The following is a 24,787-nucleotide window of genomic DNA, read 5'->3' as shown; positions in this document are numbered from 1 at the left end:
GCTGGCGGCACAAAAGAGAAGCTTGGTGAAGTGGTCACTTGGACCGAAGATATATTTGGTGCTGATAGACATTTAACACCCAAACCGTGCAAACCTTAAACATGCTGAGGGAGATTTTCTGGGATTTAGACTTTTCCATTTTTAATTTATTTTTTTTTTTCTTTACATGAAGGTAAAACTTAAGTCTTTGTAGGGCTGCCAAGACAGGCGCACAAAAGATTTGCACTTTCCAAAAACAGTAAAAACAAAAACAAACAACCCCCCCCCCCCCCAAAAAAAACAAACCAAAAACTACAGAGAGGGAAGGAATCTGTCTGTGCAGTAGCTCAGCCAAAAAGTCTGAGGAGCTCACAAGGCAATGGCTGCATGCAGGAACTCCCATGCATGCACAGAAATACTTCTGATCTCTGAAAGCTGGGTCCATAATGATGCCACTGGATGATGTCCACCCACTGGTTATAGCTGAATTAATCTTGCTAGTCAGAGAACACTGCCAGCAATAAAACCGAAAGTGACTTATGCTGAGGACTGACCTGGAGACAACTCTCCTTTAAAAAAAAAAAACAAAAAAAAAAACCCCAAACAATACAGCTATTTTAACCCGCCAGTTCAGATACCTGAAGTTAGAAGTGCATATGGCAACATGTCAGAGCGGCATAGGCGGGGCATACCAGTGCAATACCACTGCCAATTGGCTGCATTATGAACTGCTGGTCAGTGCTGCTTGTGCAAGTGGAGCAACTTTTGCTTAAGATAGGGAGAGAGCCCAGCCATAAGGAGTTTTTGACCACTGTGGAGGGTGGTGCCTGTCATGAAGAAGGCGGCATTAGCAGTACTGGGCTGCGAGAGAAAGTTACACTGCCATCTCTTTGGAGTTTGGGGGAGGGGACATGCACATACTCCCCTAAGGATGCAGGCTCTGGAGGGACAGAGTACAGAAAACCTCATTATAACCCAGATAGCAAGTCCAAGCATCTCTCCTTGAATCATGGTCTCCAGAAGGGGATGGTTTGCTCATACCACGAATCTGGCATATTTCAAGTAAGAGGGGGGGAAAAAGGGAAGAAGCAGAGAGGGAGCAAGAATTCATGGGGTGGAGGGTGTGAGAGAAAGTGCACACCACACACAAACACCTCGTCCCAGCATCCATTCACCTTCCGCCAGATACTGGGGAAGAGGGGAAGGTGAAAGAGCAAGGTTGTTGGCATATGGCAGGGCTACCACCTTTGAAGAAATCTAGAGAGTATTATTACTGACACCATGCCACGCACTACACCCTGGGAACCCTGCTATCCCCTTTTCCTAGCATTTCAAACCACCAAAAAGTGTCAGACATCATCCCCTGCCTTCCCCCTCCAAACCCTTTCCAGCAAACAACTCTCTCCCTCCCTCTGTCCCCCACTCCCCTGGCTCAGCAAACCTGGAAGATGGCTCCTCTTCCCTCTCAGCAATCTGAAATGTCCTGTATGGCCTCTCTCTTGAAAAGTCTGGGGACCCCTGCTATAAAATATTTTAGTACATATGGCAAACAATAAGTAAAATACAGCTATATCCCTAACTGCTCAAAAATGTGGTTTTTTCATGTCATCCTTTGATAAACAAAACAAAAACATTCTCTCTGCAGAAAGCGTCAGTCACCACATTTCCATAAGATTTTGACTTGAGCAATTATAAAGACTTTCTTCATCTTTGAAACTAATAGGGTCATTCAACAAAATGCATTATGGCGTTAATGAATGCGTTAACACCATAATGCATGCGATAACAGCACTAGCGCATGGCGCAAATGCAAATTTTGGGAGGGGGCGGGATTAGGGAGGAGCGTGTGCGGGATTTATGAAAACAAGGGGCAATATTGCATGCTATCACTCAGTTTTAACGCCAGAAATAACTACACCTTTTTTCCTGGTGTAAAACCGTGCCTTATGCCCATAACGCAATTCACAATAAAGTCTCAGAAAGATGACATTTGTACTATGCTTTCTCGCCCTAGCTTGATGGTACCCTGTTATAGAGTGCATCAAGTGAGGGCGAGAGAACATAGTAGAAATGTCATCTTTGTGAGCCTTTCCTCACTGTAAATGATGTCAAATCTTCACCGATGTGTACTGTGCTGTTCATACATCTCCCCATGCAAAACCACCAACACCTCATGTTATTAGCTGCCCCTCCTATAGAAACTTTAAAACAGCCAAGATTTTCCATTCCAGTTTAAAAGTCAAAGTCATTCAAATGGCAACATGGAGAAAGGAAATTTCCTTCCTAACGAGCAGGCCGATACAGTACAGTGCACTCCGGCGGAGCGTACCGTTAACCCGTGATTGGACACACGTTTGACGCACTAGTTTTACCCCTTATTCAGTATGGGATAATAGCACGTCGAAAACGCGCGTCCAACCCCCCCGAACCTAATAGCGCTCGCAACATGCAAATGCATGTTGATGGCCCTATTAGGTATTCCCGCGCGATTCAGAAAGCAAAATGTGTAGCCAAGCTGCACATTTTACTTTCAGAAATTAGCACCTACCCAAAGGTAGGCGTTAATTTCTCCAGGCACCGGGAAAGTGCACAGAAAAGCAGTAAAAACTGCTTTTCTGTGCACCCTCCGACTTAATATCATGGCAATATTAAGTCGGAGGTCCCGAAAGTTAAAAAAAATGTTAAAAAAAAAATTGAAATCGGCCCGCAGCTTGAAAACCGGACGCTCAATTTTGCCGGCGTCCAGTTTCCAAGACCACGGCTGTCAGCGGGTTTGAGAACAGACGCCGGCAAAATTGAACGTCAGCTGTCAAATCCGCTGACAGCCACCGCTCCTGTCCAAAAAGAGGCGCTAGGGACGCCCTATTGTCCCTAGCGCCTCTTTTTGTCACGGGCCCTCATTTGAATACAGAATTGCGCACACAGGAGAGCGGGCATTCGCCTGCTCTCCCACATCATTTACTGTATCGGCCCGTAGGTTTCTAGTATAGATTGCCCAGGCCAGTAGTTCTCAATCCAATCCTCAGGACTCACCTAGTCATCAGGTTTTTAGGATATCCACAATGAATATACATCAGGAAGATTTGCATGTATTGCATCCACTGTATGCTAATCTACCTTATGTATATTAATTGTAGATGTCCCAAATACATGACTAGGTGTGTCCCAAGGACTGGGTTGAGAACTTCTGGCCATGAGAGTTTGCCTTTTTGCCAGCAAGTAGAGTCAGAACTTTAACTCAAGCAAATGAACTTCTCTCCAGAAAAAAAGCATAGAAATCACAGCAGAAAAGGACCAAATGGTCCATCCAGTCTGCCCAGTAAGCTTATGATAGCATCTGCTGTGCAAGTTATCCCATGCTTATGTGTTTCCAAGACCATAAAAGTAAGGGCCCTCAGTTGTTGTTTGAATCCAATTCCCCATTACCCGCGTGATTATCAGTTTCCCACAATAGCCCTTGTTGATTACTATTGAATCCAATTCCCCGTTATGCCTTGCTGTTGAAGCAGAGAGCAATGTTTGAGTTGCAACAAAGTATCAGTCTTATTGGTTAAGAGTAGTAACCGCCGCATCAATAAGTTACCTCCATACTTGTTTCCCCAGACCATAAAAGTTGGGGCCCTTGGTTGCTGAACAAATCCAATTCCCCTTTTCCCCCTGCTATTGAAGCAGAGAGCAATGATGGAGTTGTATCAACAGTATCAAGGCCTATTGGTTAGGGATAATAACCACTGCACCATCAAGTTACTCTATGCACTCTTTTCTTCATTTCCATCCTTTAGCCTTTAGGGATCCACAGTATTTATCCCCATGCTCTTTTGAATTCTTCCACTGTTTTGGTTTTCACCATCTCCTCCGGAAGGGCATTCGAGGCATCCACCACCCTCTCCGTGAAGAAATATTTTCTGATGTTGGTTCTGAGGCATCTCCCTTGGAGTTTCATTTCATGACCCCTAGTTCTATCGATTTCTTTCCAACAGAAAAGGTTTGACGTTTGCACATCATAAAAAGCTTTTAGGTATCTGAAGTTCTGTATCATATCATCACTACCCTTCAGTCTCCCCTTATAGGTTCTATTTACCATTACACACTGTCTCCTATCAGTCAACCAGTTTGTAATCCACTCCACCACCTTGGCGCTCACTGCGAAGCTTCTCATTTTGTTCACAAGCCTCCTATGTGGAACGGTATCAAAAGCTTTGCTGAAATCTAAATAGATGACAGAGTGCTCTTCCTCAATCCAATTCTCTAGTCATCCAATCAAAAAAAAAAAAAAAAAAAAAAAATCAGATTTGTTCGACAAGACCTTCCTTGGGTGAATCCATGCTGCCTCGGGTCCAGCAACTTACTAGATTGTAAACAGTTCAGTATGGTTTTTTTCAGAAGCATCTCCATTAATTTTCTCACCACCGAAGTGAGGCTAACTAGCCTGTATTTTCCAGCATCCTCTCTGCTACCACTCTTATGAAGCAGGAAGTGGTGCCGCTTCTCTAATCTTGCGGCACCACTCCTGTTTCCAGGAATCTACTGAACAGGTCATTTAGTGGACCTGCCAGGACATCTGAGTTATCGTAGTATCCTGGGATGTACCTCATCCAGCCCAATGGACTTGTCCACATTCAGCTTTCCTAGCTCGTCCCATACATACTCTTGTGTGAAAGGAGTTGTGTCTAGCCCATTCCCTTCTACAGTCTTTTCAACCAGCAACAGTCCTTCTCCAGGGTCTTCTTTAGTGATAACAGAACTGAAGAATTTGTTTAATATTTCTGTCATTTCCTTGTTTGTCTCAGCACACTGCTCCTCGTCACCTTTCAATTTCACCTCCATTCCCACTGTGGAAAACAAGAAAACTGCTGCTGTTGTACTTGAAGTCCTGGTTGCTGCCACTGCAACAGCCTAAGTCAATTCCACTTTGTCAGGAACAAAGAAAAATTGGTTCTTACCTGCTAATTTTCGTTCCTGTATTACCATGGATCAGTCCAGATTCCTGGTTTATTCTTCCATGCCAGCAGATGGAGACAGAGAACGTAAAACTGACACTGCTTCATATACCCTGGTGCCACCTGCAGTTCCTTAGTATTGAGCTGTACCAAAGCTAAATCCAACAAAATGTGCACTCAAAAAAAGAACTAGAAAATTCCAAGAATACTAGTAAACTTTGTATAAAAGCTTGGTAGATAAGTCTTCTATCTAAAAAATAGAACAGCTGAGCAGACAACTCTCCACCTCCATAAATTGGGCGGGTTCTGGACTGATCTGTTGTACTACAGGAATAAAAATTAGCAGATAAGAACCAATTTTTCTTTCCCTATACATGCCCAGATCAGTCCAGACTCCTGGGATGTATCAAAACTCCCTAATGAGGGTGGGACCTGGAGAGTCCCACTCGCAAGACACTTTCGCCAAATGACAGAGACTCTCAATCCCCCACATCCAGCCTATAATGTCTTGCAAAAGTATACAGCGACTTCCAAGTTGCTGCTCTACAAATTTCTTGAGGAGAAACCAATTAAGCCTCCGCCCAAGAGGTCGCCTGAGACATAGTAGTGAGAGCCCTCATACTATCTGGCACTGGCCTACCCTTGAGGATGTAAGCCGATCCAATAGCTTCCTTAAGCCACCTCACAATGGTAGTCTTGAAGGCCTGGGTACCCTTCTTTGGACCATGCCACAAAATGAAAAGATGATCAGACATTCTAAAATCATTTGTGACTTTGAGATAGACAAAGCTCTATGGACGTCCAACAGCCTATAAGCTCTCGTGCATGAGCCTCAGAAGCACCTAAGTCTGGAAAGGCCGGTAGCTCCACCGTCTGATTGATATGAAAGGCAGATATCACTTTCGAAAGAAAAGATGGCACCATCCGCAAAGACACCCCTACTTCTGAGATCTGAACGAATGGATCTAGACTCATAAGACCTTGTCTACCAGAGGCCACGGAGGGAAAATTACAGAAGAACTCCCCGAGGCCAAGGCAACACTAGAGTGTCTATGCCTTCGGCCCCGTACTCCCCTCCATCTGCTGAAAAAGCTAGGAGCCTTCACATTGTGCCAAGTCGCCATCAGATCGACGTGTGGACGGCCCACTTCTCGCAAATGAGCCTTATCGCTATGTCCAACAATTCCCATTCTCCTGGATCAAGAAGACTGCAACTGGATATTTTCGACCCCTGCGATATGCAATGCTGCTATCTGAACTAGATGTTGCTCCACCCAAAGGATCAACTCCTGAGTCTCGTGCTACTGAATGACTCTTGGTGTCACCTTGCCAGCTGATGTAAGCTACGGTCGTCGCATTTTCCGACAGAACCCATACCAAGCGCCCTTGAACCAAAGGCAGAAAGGCAGTAATGTTAACTGCACTACCTTGGTCTCCAAGCAATTGATAGACCAAGAAGCCTCCTCCGCCAACCAGGTGCCCTGGGCCGCTTGTCTCTGGCATACTGCTCTCCAACCAGAAAGACTGGCATCTGTAGTAATTATGACCCAATCCGGAACTTCCAATTCGACCCCCCCACACCAGGTTGGGTGTCTGAAGCAACCAAAACAGACTTTCCCTGGCAGGAGGAGTTAGACACACAGGTTGATGAAATGCCTCTGATAACAGACTCCACTGTACTAGGAGAGCTCTCTGAAGTGGTCTCATATGAGCAAAAGCCACGGTACCAGCTCCAGCGTTGAAGTCATCAAACCGAAGACCTGCAAGAAGTCCCAGGCTCTGGGTATATGCAACTTTGACAAGTGCTGAACTTGATTTTGTAACTTGTACACTCTCTCTCCTCCATCAGGAAAACCTTGCCCTGACTTGTGTCGAAACGCGCCCCCCCAAATGCTCCAGAGTTTGAGACTGGATTAAGTGGCTCTTGGCCAAATTCATCACCCAGCCTAGGGATTGCAGAATCCAAAGCACTGTCTGTAGAGCGGAGCAACAATTGTTCTCAGACTTCACCCAAATGAGCCAATCGTCGAGATAAGGATGGACCAGGACTCCATGGCGCCATAAAGTTGCCGCCATGACCATCATGACTTTGGTGAAGATATGGGGCGCCGTGGCCAGCCCAAACGAAAGCGTCTGAAACTGGAAATGTTGCCCCAAGACCATAAACCTCAGGTAGCGCTGATGATCTCGCCGAATCAGAAAGTGTAGGTACGCTTCCATCAACTTCAGACACGCCAGGATTTTTCTACAGCAAAATCGGGGAATCTTCAACGCCGCATTCATGTGCTTCAAGTCCAGTTTCTGATCCACACCAAATCATAAAAGGCATCCACCACAAAACCTACCGCGGCTTCCAATCTATCAACCTGACTCCCTGGGAACCCCCAGTCACCTGACCATCCTGAAGACGCTGGACCCAGCGCAAGCAAGCTCTCTGCATAAAGCTGGAACAAATGTCAACCCGGAGACTCAAAGCCGACATCTCAAAAATTCGCTTAAGATGGACCTCCAGCTTGCGGTCCTGAACATCCTTCAGCACTGCCACTCCCGCAACCAGAATGGTCATCTTTTTCATGACCGCCGAGACAGCCGCGTCCACCTTGGGAAGTGCAAAAAGCTCCAAGGCCTGTTCCGGCAAGGTATAAAGCTTCGCCATTGCCCTGCCAATCCGTAAGCCGGCAACAGGAGCACCCCATTCCTAATTCAACATCTTTTTTATTGACGTATGATCGGAAAAGCCGAAGGAAGGTTCATGCCCTCCTGCACCAGATCCACACCATCTTTGCTAGAGTCCTCTGATGCGGGCTGGAGCCAAGCTCCTCCAGAACTTGGGGAATAAGAGGAGCAAGTTCCTCCTTACGGAACAGACAGAGGATTTTGGGGTCATTCCCCTCAGCTGCCGGCACCGGGTCCGCATCATCTCCCTGGACTGCATCCTTAGCCACAGTGTCCACCACTGGGTTCCCCCGAGAGCGATGTCCCCGACCGAATTCTGGAGACAAAGCTGGAGAGACTTGACCCTCCCTGCTGCAAAATAAGACTTCCTGCTGTGCCAAATAGGCCCTATGGAGAAGCAGGCTAGATTAGGGCGAAAAGGGATGAGGAACCGTGGAGAGAGACTGAGGTTGCAACAACGCCCCATCCACAGGTGGGGGACCATGTCCCAGGGAGTCCTCAGAGTCCCCCTGTCCCCCAACAGGACCCGGGTGGACCGGGTAAAGCCAAGAAGGAAAGTCGCCATCGGCCTGTGACAGCACGGGCATGCCTGACGGGGATTCCAATATGGCGTTCCCACAGTTATGGGAGCCGAGGGCTGCAAGCCGGCCCTGAATTTCTTCCATTCTGCAGGTTCCAGGAGTTTAGACGGTCCCTCCCCCCGAGAGGCAGGCCGCACAGAGTCAGCAGCGATTCAGCTGCTCCACACACGCAGCAGGCCGTCCACCCTCACCATCGGCACGTGGGAAGACCATGAGCCCCGAGCTGGAAAAAAAAAAACAAAGACACCCCGAACAGAAAGAAAAACGTGCAGGGGGGGGGGGAGAAGAGCCGCCCTTACTGCTGCAGTCCCCTCACCGCTCCTGCTTACTCTGAAGTTTAATTAAAAAAAAAAAAAAAAAAAATTAAGCAGCCTCAATACTGTTCCCTGCTTCCAGCACTGAAGATAGCTGTCCAGCTCAATTCAGCAAAAGAAAAGGAGAGGGAAAGGCCAAAGGAAAAACAGCAAAGTGAGCCAAGGTAAGCCACCTCAGTGACCTTGTGACAGGGAAGGATCTGGACCACCAGATTTGCACCCCATGGCTAACTCTGGACCGGGCGTTCAAAAGGGTCACCGACCCCCAGCCCATCCGCCTCAACCAAACAGGGTAGGGATCCCTTAAGAGGAACCCCAACCCTTAGGAGGAAGGCTCAAAGGAGAAATAAAAAAAAAAAAAAAAAGTTAAGAGAAAAAAAAATACTGGGCAGACTAACAAAACTGCAGGTTTATGCACCAGCCACCATCCGCTGGAGACAGAAATACAGAGGAACTGCAGGTGGCACCAGGGTATATGAAGCAGTGTCAGTTTTACTTTCTGTCTCCTTCTGCTGGCACGGATGAATAAACCAGGAGTCTGGACTGATCCAGGTACGTACAGGGAAATGTTGGTGAATGGAGATGTTCCCCTTCAAATTATAGAGGAGAGGTTGCAGCCATTATGAGAAGTCCTGCTGTGTTGGGACTTGGGCAAAGATTAGTATTTGGAATTTAAGTTAGTTAATAAGGAGGACATTTGACTAGCTGTGACCGAGTAGTTAAGTTTCTACAGCAATCTTTGCTCTTTCTATGTATCCATTTGTGCTGGAGAAGACAGTGAGAAAGAAACATCCACTAGATTTCTGAATCGCAAGATACATTTATTATTTTCTGCTGGCAAGATGCTGAAATCAGAGTGGTCAAAGCTATCAAATTTGAGAACTGAAGACTAAATGAACAAAGCCGAAATTACTTTTACCATAAGGAGGATGTCATTGAGATCTGAATTAAGGAAGCTTGCACAGATACTGCCTGGTACACAAAACTGATAAAAATGTGATCCTACCTGATCCTGTTGCCAAGGCATCTTTCAAAGTCCCAGCCAGGTTGTTTGTGGTTATCTTCCCACTCACGCAGTAACTCATAGAAAATATCTCTGTGGAACAAAAAGGACAGAGAAGTGGTAGATTATGAGGTTCAAAAAGCTGAATCTCCATCTACTGGCTCTTACAAGACTGGCCTGAAGCAAAAATCAAAACCCAAAAACCTGATCCTAGGTCCAAAAAACATTGTTATACTATTATGGGATTGCTTTTGCATTCCTTTATGTTCTCTAGCAATTGGGTTAGATGAAGATGGATTGTAGAGACTTTGTATACGTTTTATTGTAACTCCTATGAATGGTCTCAGATTAAAAGGTAATTGAATTCAAATAAAATAGTTTTATCACACTTTTTTTTGTTTGTTTGTTTTGCTGTGAATTTAGTACATTTGTATTCTTCCCCTTTCGGTTTTATTGGTATATAAATTTAGATGCACTAGCATTAAGGTTAAATCCATTCAAACTGTTTAGGGACACTTACTGTGCATGTTACAACCTATTACAACCATAGTCTTACAGCCTCAAACTATACAGAAGAGCTGACCTAAAAGCAAGAGGATACTGCTGGCATGCAAAGGCATTTAATCCATCAATAAGCTCCACTCTCTATTATAAAATTTATTTAAGAAATGCACACAAAAGGGCAGACTGCTAACAAGTATTAGCCTTCCAGGCAGAATCCCTAGACCTCAGCCAACTGTAACATACTGAAACTTTCCTTTTCATTTCAACAATTTCTAGATTTATTAAAACTATCATACAAAGCATGGGCCACACTCCTCCTACCCGCCCAGCTGCTTTGACCTCTTGCTGGATCATGCAGAACTACAGCATTAACAAAATGAATACCTTACCTTTGTTTCTTAAAGATGTGGAATGCTTTGTCACTGGGAAAGTTGGAACGATTATCAGTTTCTGGCTGAAAGGAGACCGACTGTATGCATGAAGGCAGCAAAAGGGAAACCTAATGGTGGGGGGACGACACACACCACAAAAAGATTGTTACACTTTTTTTTTTTTTTATAGCTGAGCTTAGGTCTCGCTGATGTAGGAAGAGGTTTGGCTTTTGAGAAACATGAGAAAGAGCAGAAATATTCTTCTATACAATTTTCTGCAGACTGTGGCCTTTTAGCCAGGAAATTATGAAATTGTTAGAACATAAGAACATGCCATACTGGGTCAGACCAAGGGTCCATCAAGTCCAGCATCCTGTTTCCAACAGTGGCCAATCCAGGCCATAAGAACCTGGCAAGTACCCAAAAACTAAGTATATTCCATGTTACCATTGCTAATAGAGGTGGTTATTATATAAGTCAACTTAATTAATAGCAGGTAATGGACTTCTCCTCCAAGAACTTATCCAATCCTTTTTTAAACCCAGCTATACTAACTGCACTAACCACATCCTCTGGCAACAAATTCCAGAGTTTAATTGTGCGTTGAGTGAAGAAGAACTTTCTCAGATTAGTTTTAAATGTGCTACATGCTAACTTCATGGAGTGCCCCCTAGTCTTTCTATTATCCAAAAGAGTAAATAACCGATTCACATCTACCCGTTCTAGACCTCTCATGATTTTAGTTAGTGTCCTAACAATCTGAGCTACAGAACTGCACTGATGGCTATTTAGCACTAGAAGCAGAAATCAAGTACTTGCAGCAGCCTTAAATGATCATAACACAGAAACATAGTATTGACAGCAGAAAAAAAAGCCAAATGGTCCATCCAATCTGCCCAGCAAGTTTCTTATGGCAGCAACTGCCGCTAAGTGCAAGTTTCCTCCATGTTTCTATTAAGGGTAATAACTGCCACTCCGTGCAGGTTACCCCCAAGCCTTATGTTAAAGGTAGTAATAAGAATTAAAACCAAGCAACTGACAAACCCATAACAAAATAGTTTTACTTAATGTCCTCCCTCCAGGGATGATTTCAAATTTCATTGCATTATGATCACCATTGCTTAGCGGCCCCATCACAATAACTTCTCGTACCAGGTTGTGTGGATTAGATCAGGGGTTCCCAAACTTTTAGGGTACACAGACCCCTTTTCAGCTTCAGAAAGGGTCATGTATCCCCACACACATCTCTCACTTTTGCATGCCTAACAAAAGTAGTAATGATATGCACGCCAGAATCATTTATAATATATAAAACTGATCTAAACTGATTATGTAAGGAGGGCAATGTCCAAAGCTATTCAAAAAAATTGCCCTCATAACTGAAGGCTGAGGCCATTCCTCCTTCCACTCCAGCTGCAATGGGGAAAGGGAAGCAAGTTCAAAAAAGTACCAGTTTAGTAAAGGAAAATTAGTTCTTACCTGATAATTTTCATTCCTGTAGTACCACGGATCAGTCCAGACCATGGGTTGAGCCTCCTGTCCAGCAGATGGAGACAGACTAAAACTGACAGTCTACCCTGCAGCCCTTCAGTATAACCATTGTCAAAGCAGTAACGAGCATAAGGTCAAGCAAGTAATAATATAACTATTAAAGTCGTTGTATAATCAAACAATAGAACAATTGCATGAACTGTGTAACTAAATGCTCTTGCATAACGAGCCCTTATCATAGGAGATGCTTCCGGTGCCTTCAATGAGAACTCAAAATAGCCATGCAGAGACATTCCTAAAGAGAGGAGAAAACAGTAAGTAGTTCGAGCGGAGAAAACACGGGAGGGCATCTGGACTGATCCATGGTACTACAGGAATGAAAATCATCAGGTAAGAACTAATTTTCCTTTCCCTGTACGTACCCAGATCAGTCCAGACCATGGGATGTACCAAAGCTTCCCCACAAAGGGTGGGACCGAGACAGTCCCGCTCGAAGAACCTGTCGGCCAAAAGAACCGAACACCGGCGCCTGGACATCCAGGCGATAACGACGAGCAAAGGTATGCAGGGATTTCCACGTAGTGGCCCTGCATATTTCCTGTGGAGAGACCGCTCGACTCTCCACCCAGGAAGTAGCTTGAGAACGCAAGGAATGCGCCTTCAGGCCTTCCTAAACTGCCCAACCTTGACAGATGTAGGCCGAGGAGATCGCCTCCTTCAACCATCGAGCAATGGTAGTCTCAGAGGCCTGATTACCCCTGTTCGGACCACTCCACAGGACGAAGAGGTGGTCAGAGACCCGAAAGTCATTGGTAACCTGAAGATAGCGGAGTAAAATGCGCTTCACGTCGAGGCGGCGAAGGTCACTTTCCGCAATGTCCTCAGGAGAGAATGCAGGGAGTTCTACAGATTGACTAACATGAAAGGAAGAAACAACCTTCAGCAAGAAGGAAGGGACAGTTATGACAGTTATGAGAGATACTCCCGATTCAGAGAAACGCAGGAAATGTTCCCGACAGGATAATGCTTGAATCTCCGACACTCATCTAGCGGAACAGATAGAAACCAGGAAAACTGTCTTGAGTCTCAAATCCTTAAAGGTAGCCCGACAGAGGGGTTTGAAGGGGGCTGCACACAGAGCCCGAAGAACCAAGTTGAGACTCCATGAAGGACAAATGGCCCGGATGGGCGGCTTCAAATGCTTGGCGCCCTTGAGGAAACGGACGACATCCGGGTGAAAAGCAAACGGATGACCATCGACGGCGCCCAAAAGGGCACCAAGAGCGGAGACTTGAATGCGCAAAGAACTGAAAGAAAGACTCTTAGAGAGGCCCTTCTGAAGAAAAGAGAGAATCATAGAAACCGATGGCGAACGAGCCGAGACACCCGAATCCGCATAGGCAGTTTAAAAAATCTTCCAAAACAGACATAGGCTAGAGAGGTAGATTGTTTACGAGCCCGAAGAAGACTGGAGATCACTTCTTCTTTATAGCCTTTTTTCCTTAATCTGCGCCGTTCAAAAGCCATGCCACTAGACAGAAGCGATCCGCCTGGTTGAAAAATACGGGACCCTGCCTGAGGAGGCGGGGGAGGTGGCCGAGGTGAAGAGGTCCGTCTGACGCCAGAATTTCAGATCCACGAACCACGGTCTGCGGGGCCACTCGGGTGCCACGAGAATGACAGGCCCCAGTGTAGCTCTATTCTTCTGAGAATCTTTCCCACGAGAGGCCACGGAGGAAACACAGAGGAGAATGTCGCAAGGCCAAGGGAGTACCAGAGCATCCATGCCTTCCGAGCAATGCTCCCTCCAACGACTGAAGATTCTGGGGGCCTTGGCGTTCCTCAGGTTGGCCATCAGATCCAGGTGAGGAGGGCCCCACCGATGGACAATCAGGTCCAGCGCTCCATCGGACAACTCCCACTTGCCGGGGTCGAGGCGTTGTTGACTGAGGAAGTCGGCTTGTACGTTCTCCTTGCCTGTTATATGGGAGGCCGCCAGGCGATCCAGGTGCCATTCTGCCCAGGTAAAGATCCTGCTGGCCTCTAGAGCCACCAGCCGACTTCTGGTACCCCTGTGACGAGTGATGTAGGCCACCATGGTGGAATTGTCGCAGAGGACACGCACTGCCTTGCGGCGGATCAGCAGTAGGAAAGCCTTGAGGGCCAGGCGCACTGCAAGGGCTTCCAGGCGATTGATGTGCCAGCGTGACTGGGTTGGGGACCAGTAACCCTGCGTAGTCTGGGACTGACAGACCGCTCCCCACCCAGAGAGACTGGCATCCGTCGTGACTGTGACCCACTGCGGAGTCAGCAAGGGCATCCCCTTCAAGAGATGCTCAGGCAACAGTCACCATTGTATGTCTGCGATGGTAGAGTCGGAGAGTGGTAGAGTCACCTGGAACTGTTCGGACACCGGCTTCCAGCAGGACAACAATGCTTTCTGTAATGGACGCATATGCGCAAAAGCCCAGGGGACCATGTCGATAGTGGAGGCCATAGTCCCCAGAACTTGCAGATAATCCCACGCCGTGGGCAGCGAGAGAGAAAGAAAATTGTTCATCACTTGGTCAATGAGCTTGAGCACCCGAGCATCCGGGAGAAACACTTTCCCGACCTGGGTGTCGAAGCGGGCACCCAGGAATTCCAGTACCTGGGAAGGCTGGAGATTGCTCTTGGAGAAGTTGATTATCCAGCCGCGGGAGGTGAGGAGAGCTAGGACCCTGTCAACAGCTAGCCTGCAAAGAGAGTAGGACTTGGCCCACACAAGCCAGTCATCCAGACAAGGGTGTACTAGGATTCCCTCCCGGCGAAGAGCGGCCGCCACAACCACCATGACCTTGATAAAAATGCGGGGAGCAGTGGCAAGTCCGAAGGGCAGAGCTCGGAACTGGAAGTGTTTGTCCAGGATGTGGAAGCGGAGATACCGCTGATGCTCTTGACGAATCGAGATGTGAAAATAAGCCTCCGTCAGATCTAGGGAGGCCAGGTATTCGCCTGGATGAACTGCCGCAATGACCGCCCTCAGGGTCTCCATTCAAAAATGGGGCATCTGGAGGGCACGATTGACCCTCTTGAGATCCAAGATTGGACGGAAGGAATCGTCCTTCTTTGATACGATGAAGTAGATGGAATACTGGCAAACACCATGCTCCTCCACTGGGACCGGGGCTATTGCTCCAAGAAGCTGGAGCCTGTCGAGGGTCTGACAGACAACAGGCCTCTTTTGTCGGCCACAAGGAGAAACGAGATAGAGATCCAGTAGGTCCCTGGCAAATTCTAACGCGTAGCCGCGTTCTATCACTTTGAGGACCCACTGATCAGACGTAATTTGGGCCCATTCCTCGTGAAACAGAGAGATGTCCACCTACGTTTTGCACGGAGGAATGGACCTGCCGGATCTCATTGGGTAGCCGACTTGGCAGACTGATGTTGCTGATTACCGTCTCTGAAGGCCCGATGGCCACAAAAGGAATGAGACCAAGACTGCGACCTGGAAGTAGTCCCTCTTGGGAAGGAACCTCATGCCCTGCTGTCGTACCTGCGTTGTCCCCGGAAGTGGGTACACGTTGGGAAAAAACAACTTAGCCTGTTTAGGACGGTCCTCCAGCAGCTTATGAAGCGTTAGGCCCGCGCAATCCATTTTACTGTCTAGAGCGCTATACAGCGACTATACAGTATCCTGGGTGCGTTGGTACCTGTCATTTCAAATGAGGTTTGAAATGACAGATACCAGGGGGGATTGCGAGTTCTCTCCCCCCTCCCGAAGCAAGGCAGGGCGAAAATTAACACAAAAGTGAATAAAGTGTAATAAAAGTAAACTTACTGCATGTGAATTTTCTTTGAAAAGTCCTCTCTCTCTCTCCTCCTACCGAGGCACGTACTGCGGCTCCCCTACCTCCCGGGGGCAGCCGGCGGCGAAAACGGCGGGCGAAAGCGTACAGGCAAAAGTGAATGAATGCACACCCTTACCTGGAGGGAGCCGGCAGGCGTGCATTCATTCACTCACCTTCGCCGGCGGGCGTGCATTCATCCAGGGGAGGGAGCCGACGGGCGTGCATTCATCCAGGCGGAGGGAGCCGGCAGCGAAAGTGGCTTCCTGCAGCCCCTGCCGGCGGTGAATGAATGCACGCCTGTGCGTGCAATTTGGGAGCTCAAGGCATGACGTCACGACGTCACGGCGTGCGACATCGGCGTTCGCTAATGCACTGCCTTGAGCGCCCAAACTGCACACTCAGGCGTGCATTCATTCACCTTCACCGGCGGGGGGGGCTGCTGGAAGCCTCCTTCGCCGGCAGCTCCCTCCGCCTGGATGAATGCACGCCCGCCGGCTCCCTCCGCCTGGATGAATGCACGCCCGCCCGCCGGCGAAGGTGAGTGAATGAAAGCACGCCCGCTGGCTCCCGCCGCGTACAGGCGTGCATTCATTCACTTTCGCCCATACGCTTTCGCCGCCGGCTGCCCCCGAGAGGCAGGGGAGCCGCAGTGCATGCCTCGGGAGGAGGGGAGAGAGGACTGTTCAAATAAAATTCACATGCAGTAAGTTTACTTTTATTATACTTTATTTACTTTTGTTTTAATGACATGTCGAGCCGATTTTCGCCCTGCGCCTTGCTTCGGGAGGGGGGGGATTTTGACCGGAGCCTGCCTATTGCTGTCACACCACACTAATGCCAGGGTAAGGGTCCCGGGGGATGAGGGGGTCGTTTGCCCATGAAATTTCGTCTCTCTGACCTGACGCTCCACACTAACGCAGGGGTAAGGGTAGGCAGTAAGTTAGCAGGTTAAACGCGCGGCAAAACTACAGGTTAAAAAGGAGATAATCGGGGCGCACATTGCTGTAAGAAAGGGAATAGCTAATCGGAGCGTTTACATCTCATATACATGCTGCAGGCGGAAAGGGTTACCGCTTGATTTAAAGAAGCGGTAAGGATGAGTTAAAAGGGATATTGAATCGCGGGTTGGACTTACGCGGCCAAATTGTGAGTAAGAAGCAGGTTAGAAGCAGGGTAACCGCGGCCGCGCTTTACTGTATCGGCCTGTCTGTTTGTTAAACAGGGGAATGAGACTTCCCTGTAGATCACCCGAGGAATGAAACTTCTCGGTTAAGGCAGGAGTCTGAGGGGGAGTGACTGGCACCACCAATATCGCCCCTATAGACTAACAAGGTCACCGGGAAGGGAGCCTAGGCTGACCAAAGCAAGGGGCAAGTCCCCCTAGGCCCCCCAAAAGCGAGGGAGACAGAGCTGTCTCCCTAACACAGAGGAAAAATAAAATCTCTTTTTTTTTTTTTTTGCTTTTAATTTAGAGAAGACAGTACTTGCTTGAGCTTGCCCCACGAACAAGAAAAGAAACCCCACAGGGAAAAGGGCAAGCTAACAGGGAACCGCAGGTTGAGCTGTCCTATCTTCCGGAGACAGACAAATACTGAAGGGCTGCAGGGTGGGCTCTGTCCTGATATAGGATACCCTTTCAGTTTTAGTCTGTCTCCACCTGCTGGACAGGAGGCTCAACCCATGGTCTGGACTGATCCGGGTACGTACAGCACTGGTAACCTGCAGACCTGCAATCTAACTTCACAAGGGAAACTGCCTGTGGAGTTTCCCTTTGAAAACTCAGGCTGGCGGGGAAAAGCCGGTTCCTTTTGTACCTGCATAATTTGCACCTGCTTTGAAACAGGTACAAAGTACATGGATAAGAGTACGCACAAAAATTTCAAAATTCAATCTCTGCATGTACTTTCTTCCCCCAGCCTAGCCCTGGCTCCTTTTTCCCCCCTGTATGTAAAAGGTATGTATGCTGTTCACAGTGTAGGCATTTTTACCCTCAGTGACAGGGCATAGTTATTTTCAAAAGGGCCTTTTTACTTAGGTAAAACATTTCAAAACTCACCCTCCCTGAAAATTGACCGCTTTTTAGAATACTTTTCTTTAATACTTTGTAATAATCGTAAAAGAAAATAAACACACATAGAAAATGATAGTCACAAAATAATTTTAAAAAGGCAAACAATAGCCTGCTTTTCAATGAGAAGGCAGCTTATGAGATCTCCACACCCTGGCTATTTTCTCATCCTTCCTCCTCTTTAATCCCTGGCAGTCATCCTTTGTTTCTGGACCATGGTGGTTGTCTATCCCTCCTTTCCTCTCTACTTCTATCCAATATGGATCCTGAGGTCCTCTCCTTCTCTCCACTGATAGGCTGCCATTCACTTTCACTCCCTGTGACCAGGTCAATCATGGATTCCTGTCTCCTTTTCTTCCTTCATTCCTGCCTCATTCCTTGTCCCGTTTTTCCCCTTATACTGTCAGCCCCAGTCCCATGTCCTCCTTTCTTCCTTTGAGCCATTCTGCTCACTTCTACACACTCTCTCTCTCTGTGTCAAGCCAGTGAGAGCGCACGTGGCATATTTCTCACTACTGTGATAACCCAGCTTTCCCTCTCCTTTCCTTAGTGTGCAGAAGAGGCTGCAAACGTTCCGACAGCACAATCTGCCCCTCTCTTCCCCACATCCTCTCGATGTGCAGCAGTGGGGTTTAAGATTCTCAAGGACTGCAATTAGTCCTTCTTCTACACCTCCGCTAAACACGCGCCAGTGCGATTTGAGGGTTCTAATGGGCGCAAACAGCCCTCTTTGTCCCTCCTGTTCCTGATCTGCAGCAACGTGAGGGTGAAGCTTTCAGTGCCGTAAGAGGCCCCCATTCTCATGCGCCTGGCCTGTGGCAGCAGCTCAACTATTCACAGGTAGCAGCAGACTGCTCACTTTCTCCCTAACTAAATTCTGGCATCCCTACTGGAGGAGCGGGTCTGAAGTACGTTTGGATGATGGAGCTTTAATCGCAGGTGATGGTAGTGTTCGGCGTACTTTGGATAATGGGGACAGTGAGAATTGTTAGATTGGGGTACACTGGGCAGATTTCTAGGTGCTGTGTAGGGGGGGAGGGCTAGTAAGGTGGGTTTCCAGACTCGTGCTAGATAAATTTTATGGACGCTGTAAGGGGAGGGGAGGCAAGTTGGGTGCCATCTTTTGGCAAAGTCTGGGAGCTGTGCAGAGGTTAGGCTGGAGCGCCCAAATAGACGGGCCGATGGAGCCCTAGCTGTTGCCGAGCCAGGAGAACTGGGACCTGCACGGGGGGGACCGCTGCGAGCCACTTTCGCCGCCGGCTGCCCCCTCCGGAGGGCGGCAGAGAAGGGAAGGGGCTGAAAAGCAACAAAAGGTAAGTTGCCACATGTCGAGCCGCTTCGGGAGGAGGGGATTTTCGGTTTCTTTTGGGGGAAAGTTTGCCGTCTACCATTACCCCTGCCTCTAACGCAGGGGTAAGGGTAGGCGGTAAGTTAGCAGGTTAAACGCGCGGCAAAACGGCAGGGTAAAATAGCGATAGTCGGGGCGCGCATTACTGTATGGGAGGGAATAGCTAATTTGATCGTTTACATCTGATATACATGCCGCGTGCGGAAGATTTAAAGAGGCGGTAAGAATGGGTTAAAGGGGATAGTGTATCGCGGGTTGGACTAACGCGGCCGAAAAGTGAGTAGAAAGCAGGTTAGGAGCAGGGTAACCGCGGCCCCACTTTACTGTATCGAGCTATTAGTTCTTACTGTTGAGTGTGTGGGTGTTCCTTGCACTTTCCTGGGTTCTATTCTCCCTTCTCTATTTGAAAGGCTTGTTTAAAGAGCCAGGTTTTTAGATTTTTCCTAAATGTTTTGTTTTCTCTTTGAAACCTTAACTCCAAGGGCATGGAGTTCCATAGTATGGGTCCCGCTAAGGATAATGCCCTTTCTCTTACCTGGGTTAGTCTTGCTGTTTTGACTGATGGAATAGTTAGGAGTGCTTTGTTGGCTGATATTAGGTTTCTGTTGGGGATGTGTACACGAAGGGCTGTGTTCAGCCAGTCTGAGTTTTCGTTGTGTATTAATTTGTGTATGGTGCATAGTGTTTTGTACTGTATTCTTTGTTCAATGGGAAGCCAATGTAACTCAGCCAGGGTTTCTGTGATGTGTTCTTTTTTACTTTTGCCAGTTAAAACTCTTGCAGCTGTGTTTTGCAAGATTTGTAGTGGTCTTACTGAGGTGTATGGAAAACCTAGTAGGAGGGCATTGCAATAATCCGTGCTTGCAAATACCAACACTTGTAGTACTGATCAAAAGTTGGCGGTTGTTAGAAGTGGTTTGAGTCTTCTAAGGACCATGAGTTTGGCGTATCCTTCTTTTATTTTTAGGGATATATGTTGTTTCAAGCTTAGTTCTCTGTCAATTATTACTCCTAGATTCCGTACTTTCTCTGCTAGTATTATTTTTTTGTTGTTATTGAGTGTGATAGGGCTTTGTGTGATCTCCATATTTTTTTTTTGTTCTAATTGTAGGAATTCTGTCTTCTCTATTTATTTGATTTTCTAAATTTCAGCTAGAATTTCAGTCTGTTTCTTCATTTCGGCCAGATGGCTGGTAGAATACATCCATTGTTATACTCTTACCTATCACACATGGAATTTCTTTCCATAAGGATTCCACAGTGCATTTTGTTTCCTGTAGGATTATCATCCTGCTTAATTCTATGCCATCTTTTACATATAGTGACGTCCCTACACTAATTTGATCTGCTCTATCACAGCGATATAATTTATACCCTGTATCATTCTCCTTCCACCACACCTCTGAAATGCCTATATCCTTTTATAATTCCATGCATTCTAATTCAACAATCTTACCATTCTAATTTCTGGCATTCGCATGCAGACATTTTAAGGTATGTATTTTTATTTCTACTTCATTTCTGTTTGAATTCACAACCTGCTTGTAAGCAAGTGATATGGGCAATTTAGTCATATCTGGGTGCTCTTTGTAGCAATCTTCACTACTTCAGCATTAAACACCACCTCTCTATTGGGATATTCTAACTTTCCTGTTTTTCAAAGCATCTTTGGAATATATATCCTTCCAAACCATGAACTTCTAAGCAACTATAGGCTTGCCCCCATGGTCTAATTTAAAAGCTGATCTATCTCCTTTTTAAATGTTAGTGCTAGCAGCCTGGTTTCATCTTGGTTAAGGTGGCTCCCTCTTCCCCAGTTCCTAATAAATCGGAAACCCTCTGCCATGCATTGAGACTCTGGAGCTCAGCCTCTGTTTGGGGTCCTACACATGGAATGAGGGGAATTTTTGAGAATGCAACCCTGGCGGTTCTAGATTTCAGTTTTATAACTAGAGCCTAAATTTAACCTCCAGAAGCTCCCTCCTGCAAACCTGCTTACGATGAACTTAGAACCCATGGGGGATTATGTATACAGAGCATAACACTGATTCAGAAGGATTCAATTTATCCTAACAATGTACATATTAACATAACTTTTATATATAATTCTCCACTCAACAAGGAGCCAGTGAATTTTGCTAAATATAGGATACCAGAGCCTATCAACATATGGACAGCTGCATTTTTAGAGACTTGTAATGCTCTAAGAAGGTAATTTTCAAAATGTTTTACACATGTAAATGGACTTTATGCGCTTAAATGGGCCTTTGAAAATTGCTACTTTTATGCATGCAACTCCCATGGAAATTCCAATGAATTTTCAAAAGATTTTACACACAGAATTGGACTTTTTTTGCATAAATAGGTTTTTGAAAGGCACTTAAATCCTTTTGAAAATTACCTTAGTGTGGATGTTGGGCCCATAAATAGTAAAGCAAGAGGCACTGTACAATATTCAAGACTCCCTAACCAAAGTTTTAACCAGTGTAATGTCCTGAATTTAAAAGGATGCCTGCTTCCAGATGTTGGACACTGAAGGATACACCTGTGTTCAGCATGCTGTTTTGTTATTGTTATGTTAAAAATGCAATAAAAATTGTTAAACATAAAAGGATGCCTTGACAACAGCAATTATTTGAGAGCGCACTAACAAGCTTGAGTCTAGGATGACTTCTAGGATTCTCACTTGGGACACAACTTTTGATGGCTTTCATAACTAAAGAGTAGGATGGCTTCGCTTGGTGCGAGCCATCCTCAGCGATTCGCCTTCTCTACGGTTCATATACCTAATCATTACCCCACTAGCCGTTTATTATATTGTACAGTGACACCCATATATGCCCCTCTGTTCCATGATATCAGTTTGGTGCAATACATGGTTGCGTCAACCCCTAGTTTTCTGCTACTTAGCCTCTGCTATCACGTGTGTATTATATTTACTCTCCCTGAGACACTGTTTTCTATACAAATGTTAAATGTTATCTGCTTGTTGTATTGGTTAATAATACATTTTATTATTGGAATCCTTTAGTTCTTTGTAATTGTTCTCTTTTGAAGCTTTGTTAATGTTCAATGTAATTGCTTTCATTTACTGAAGCACTGGTTCTGTTCAATGTAAACCGAACTGATTTGTAACCCCTTACAAGAATTTCGGTATATAAAACTGTTAAATAAATAAATAAATAGTAGGTTTATGTCTTGCAGGAAACCTTTCCATATTTTTTTGTGTGCTGTGTAACCATTCTGCGCCTCTGTTGTGCTCTATGGAATCCTCATATAAAGCTCTCCAAAACTCTTGTTTCAAGCTTTGGTTCACTAGGAGTTATTTCCTCCTAGGACTGGAATAAGGCAGCTTGCACCTCTAGGCAATTGGGAGGTGGATTGGGGGGAGGAATTATCCCTCCCCTCCTCCCTGCAGGGGGCTGGGGGGGAGAAACAATGCTTTTACCTTGGCTGTACTGCTTGTGTAAGCCTCCATAAGCCTTTCATGCAAACCAGAAGAAAACGCTGTGATTCGTTCACTCTCTGCTAGAAGCTTCAGGGTCCCTTTTTCCAAATGGGAAATAATTCTGACAAATGAAAAAAAAAATATTCATAAAAATGAGAGACAGAAATGTGATGATCTTTTTAAAACCACAAATGACTGGCATATCTGCATGCAGAGGTAGGATGTAGACTGAGAAACTGATTTGGCCTGAGAAGCATTTCCCTGTATGTAACAACCATGAAAGCCAGAATCAATCTGATCTTCTAAAGTGTTTGGTGGTGTATTTTTCAGCATAGACTTTCCAATACAATATCTGAGGGGAAGTAAACTCAGTATAATTATTTGCCTTCCCTATGCCTCTGTAAAGCTTTCAAAACAGAAACATACTGAACAGATACTGTTTCCAAGTGGTAAGACTTTCAAGGTTTAAAAAAAAAAAATACATACTGAAAATGATAATCCAGAACTTGTACAGCAAAGTACACACAGTTATGTACACTTCGAAAATGCTGCCTCTCTACTGTATCTGAAAGCAAATGGACACAAGCGTTATTCACAAAGTAGCAAGTCTGAAAAGTCAGACATGTTGATATAGAGACTGTAGCACATTCTGATGTGATGGTAACTAACTTTTCAGGCAGGTCACTGACCCAGGAACTTCTTCCGTTCTTATAAACACACTTCCATGTTTATCAATCACACACTCGTGGTGCAGAAACAACTTCTAGGGGACAACTGAAAGAGTTTAAAGTGAAGTATTCCATTGTAGAAAGGACCTTACAAGAGATGGCAGAAACGCCCAAAATAAAAACACATTCTTTTAGGGCACACCATAGTAAGGAGTAGAGATCTGAGAGCAGTATCATGACCAGCAGCAACTCAGATCTGGGCATTCAGCTAACAGAGCAAGACTGGGAGAAAGTGTAGGTACAGGCACGATCTCTCTATCTGCTGTAAAAGAAACAAGGTCCTGATAAAAGACTTCTACCACATAAAGATCTGTTTTCTTCAATGAAATAAATCTTAAAGGCAGTCTGTAGTGCTGGAGAGAGGAGAGATTGGTGTCATAGCTATTTCTTACACAACATTTTGCAGGAGTATTGCAATGGAAGTTAAAACCTAAAACTCATATTTGCCAATTATAGGCCAGGATAATTACTTCAAGAGATTTATGTATTCCCTTTAAAACAATGTTGATTACAGGAAAGTATGGGATCCATTTTGGAGGATTTGTTTTAAACCATTTAGTTATAAGACAGACAACTACATAATATATTAGAACACGCAAAACATGTTCAGTGTCAGCTTATCCCATTGGGCATTTGAAATTGTTGGTTACGCACATGTTGCACAATTACCACATACTGGAAAACTAAATATCCTCACAGCCTGTGTTGATATCTGTCGAGGGCCTGATCTGCCTCAAGATCCAACAAACAATTTAGAACGAAGACACCTGATGATCCAGTATTTTAGTAATTATTTTTTCCACTTTGTTCCAAATTTCCGCCAGTGGCACACGTCTATCACACGTGGAAATAGGTTCCCCTCCTCCCCACAACCCCGCCAACAGTTTAGATGTCTGAGGTGAAAAAATGGTGTAATACTTTGGATAGCTATAAATCCTCCAGACCAATTTATATATAAATTCCACCCTTCCACTACAGAAACTTTGGGTACCTTCCTCCATATGGTCTCCAATCTGTCACTGTCAATCTCTCCCCTAAATCTGCATTCACTTTTCTATTACAGCAGTAAGGGGCTCGCTCCCTTCGTAAGTAGCAATAATAGCCCAATATAGGGCGGAGAATTTTATATTCTACCTCTTGTGGTCCTTAATACCCGCTCTACTTGTGAAGACTCCCTTCTAGCCCATAAAGTCCCTTCCGTTCCATTCAGGTGTCTATGAATGCTGTCAAACTTCTTTAGCCTCATCTCCCAAGTCAAACTCCTCCTTCAAATCCTCAAAAGGGATCCACTCATTTTTGTCACATATATTTCAGATTAAATTTTTACCCTTGTTTTTAGATCTTTGAAGTTTAATAACCCATTATCTTTCAATTTACTGTAATCTATTTCATATAATAAATAGTTGATAAGACAAGAGCAAACATACCTACAGTTTAAAAGGGGCACCTAAGGAAGATAAAGTCATTGCGGAAAGACTAAATTAATTCTTTGCCTCAGTATTC

The 24,787-nt window shown here is 45.7% G+C and overlaps 1 protein-coding gene across 2 annotated transcripts in view; it reads right to left on the bottom strand.

Moving 5' to 3' along the window:
- The window catches only part of CDAN1 (codanin 1), a 191,774-nt gene that overhangs the window by 115,175 nt on the left and 51,812 nt on the right, over window positions 1-24,787 (bottom strand). For both annotated transcript variants that reach the window (XM_029598691.1, XM_029598690.1), the window contains exons 6-9: window positions 23,043-23,121; window positions 22,557-22,677; window positions 10,387-10,496; window positions 9,497-9,586 (exon numbers count right to left, since the gene is read on the bottom strand). In XM_029598691.1, the coding sequence (XP_029454551.1) occupies window positions 9,497-9,586; window positions 10,387-10,496; window positions 22,557-22,677; window positions 23,043-23,121 (400 nt within the window). The remainder of the gene's footprint in view (window positions 1-9,496; window positions 9,587-10,386; window positions 10,497-22,556; window positions 22,678-23,042; window positions 23,122-24,787) is intronic.

This window comes from Rhinatrema bivittatum, chromosome 4 (assembly GCF_901001135.1).
Source record: "Rhinatrema bivittatum chromosome 4, aRhiBiv1.1, whole genome shotgun sequence".
Taxonomy (NCBI): Eukaryota; Metazoa; Chordata; class Amphibia; order Gymnophiona; family Rhinatrematidae; genus Rhinatrema; species Rhinatrema bivittatum.
Note: the sequence above shows the minus strand (reverse complement) of the source record. Positions and strands in the feature narration are given on the sequence as shown.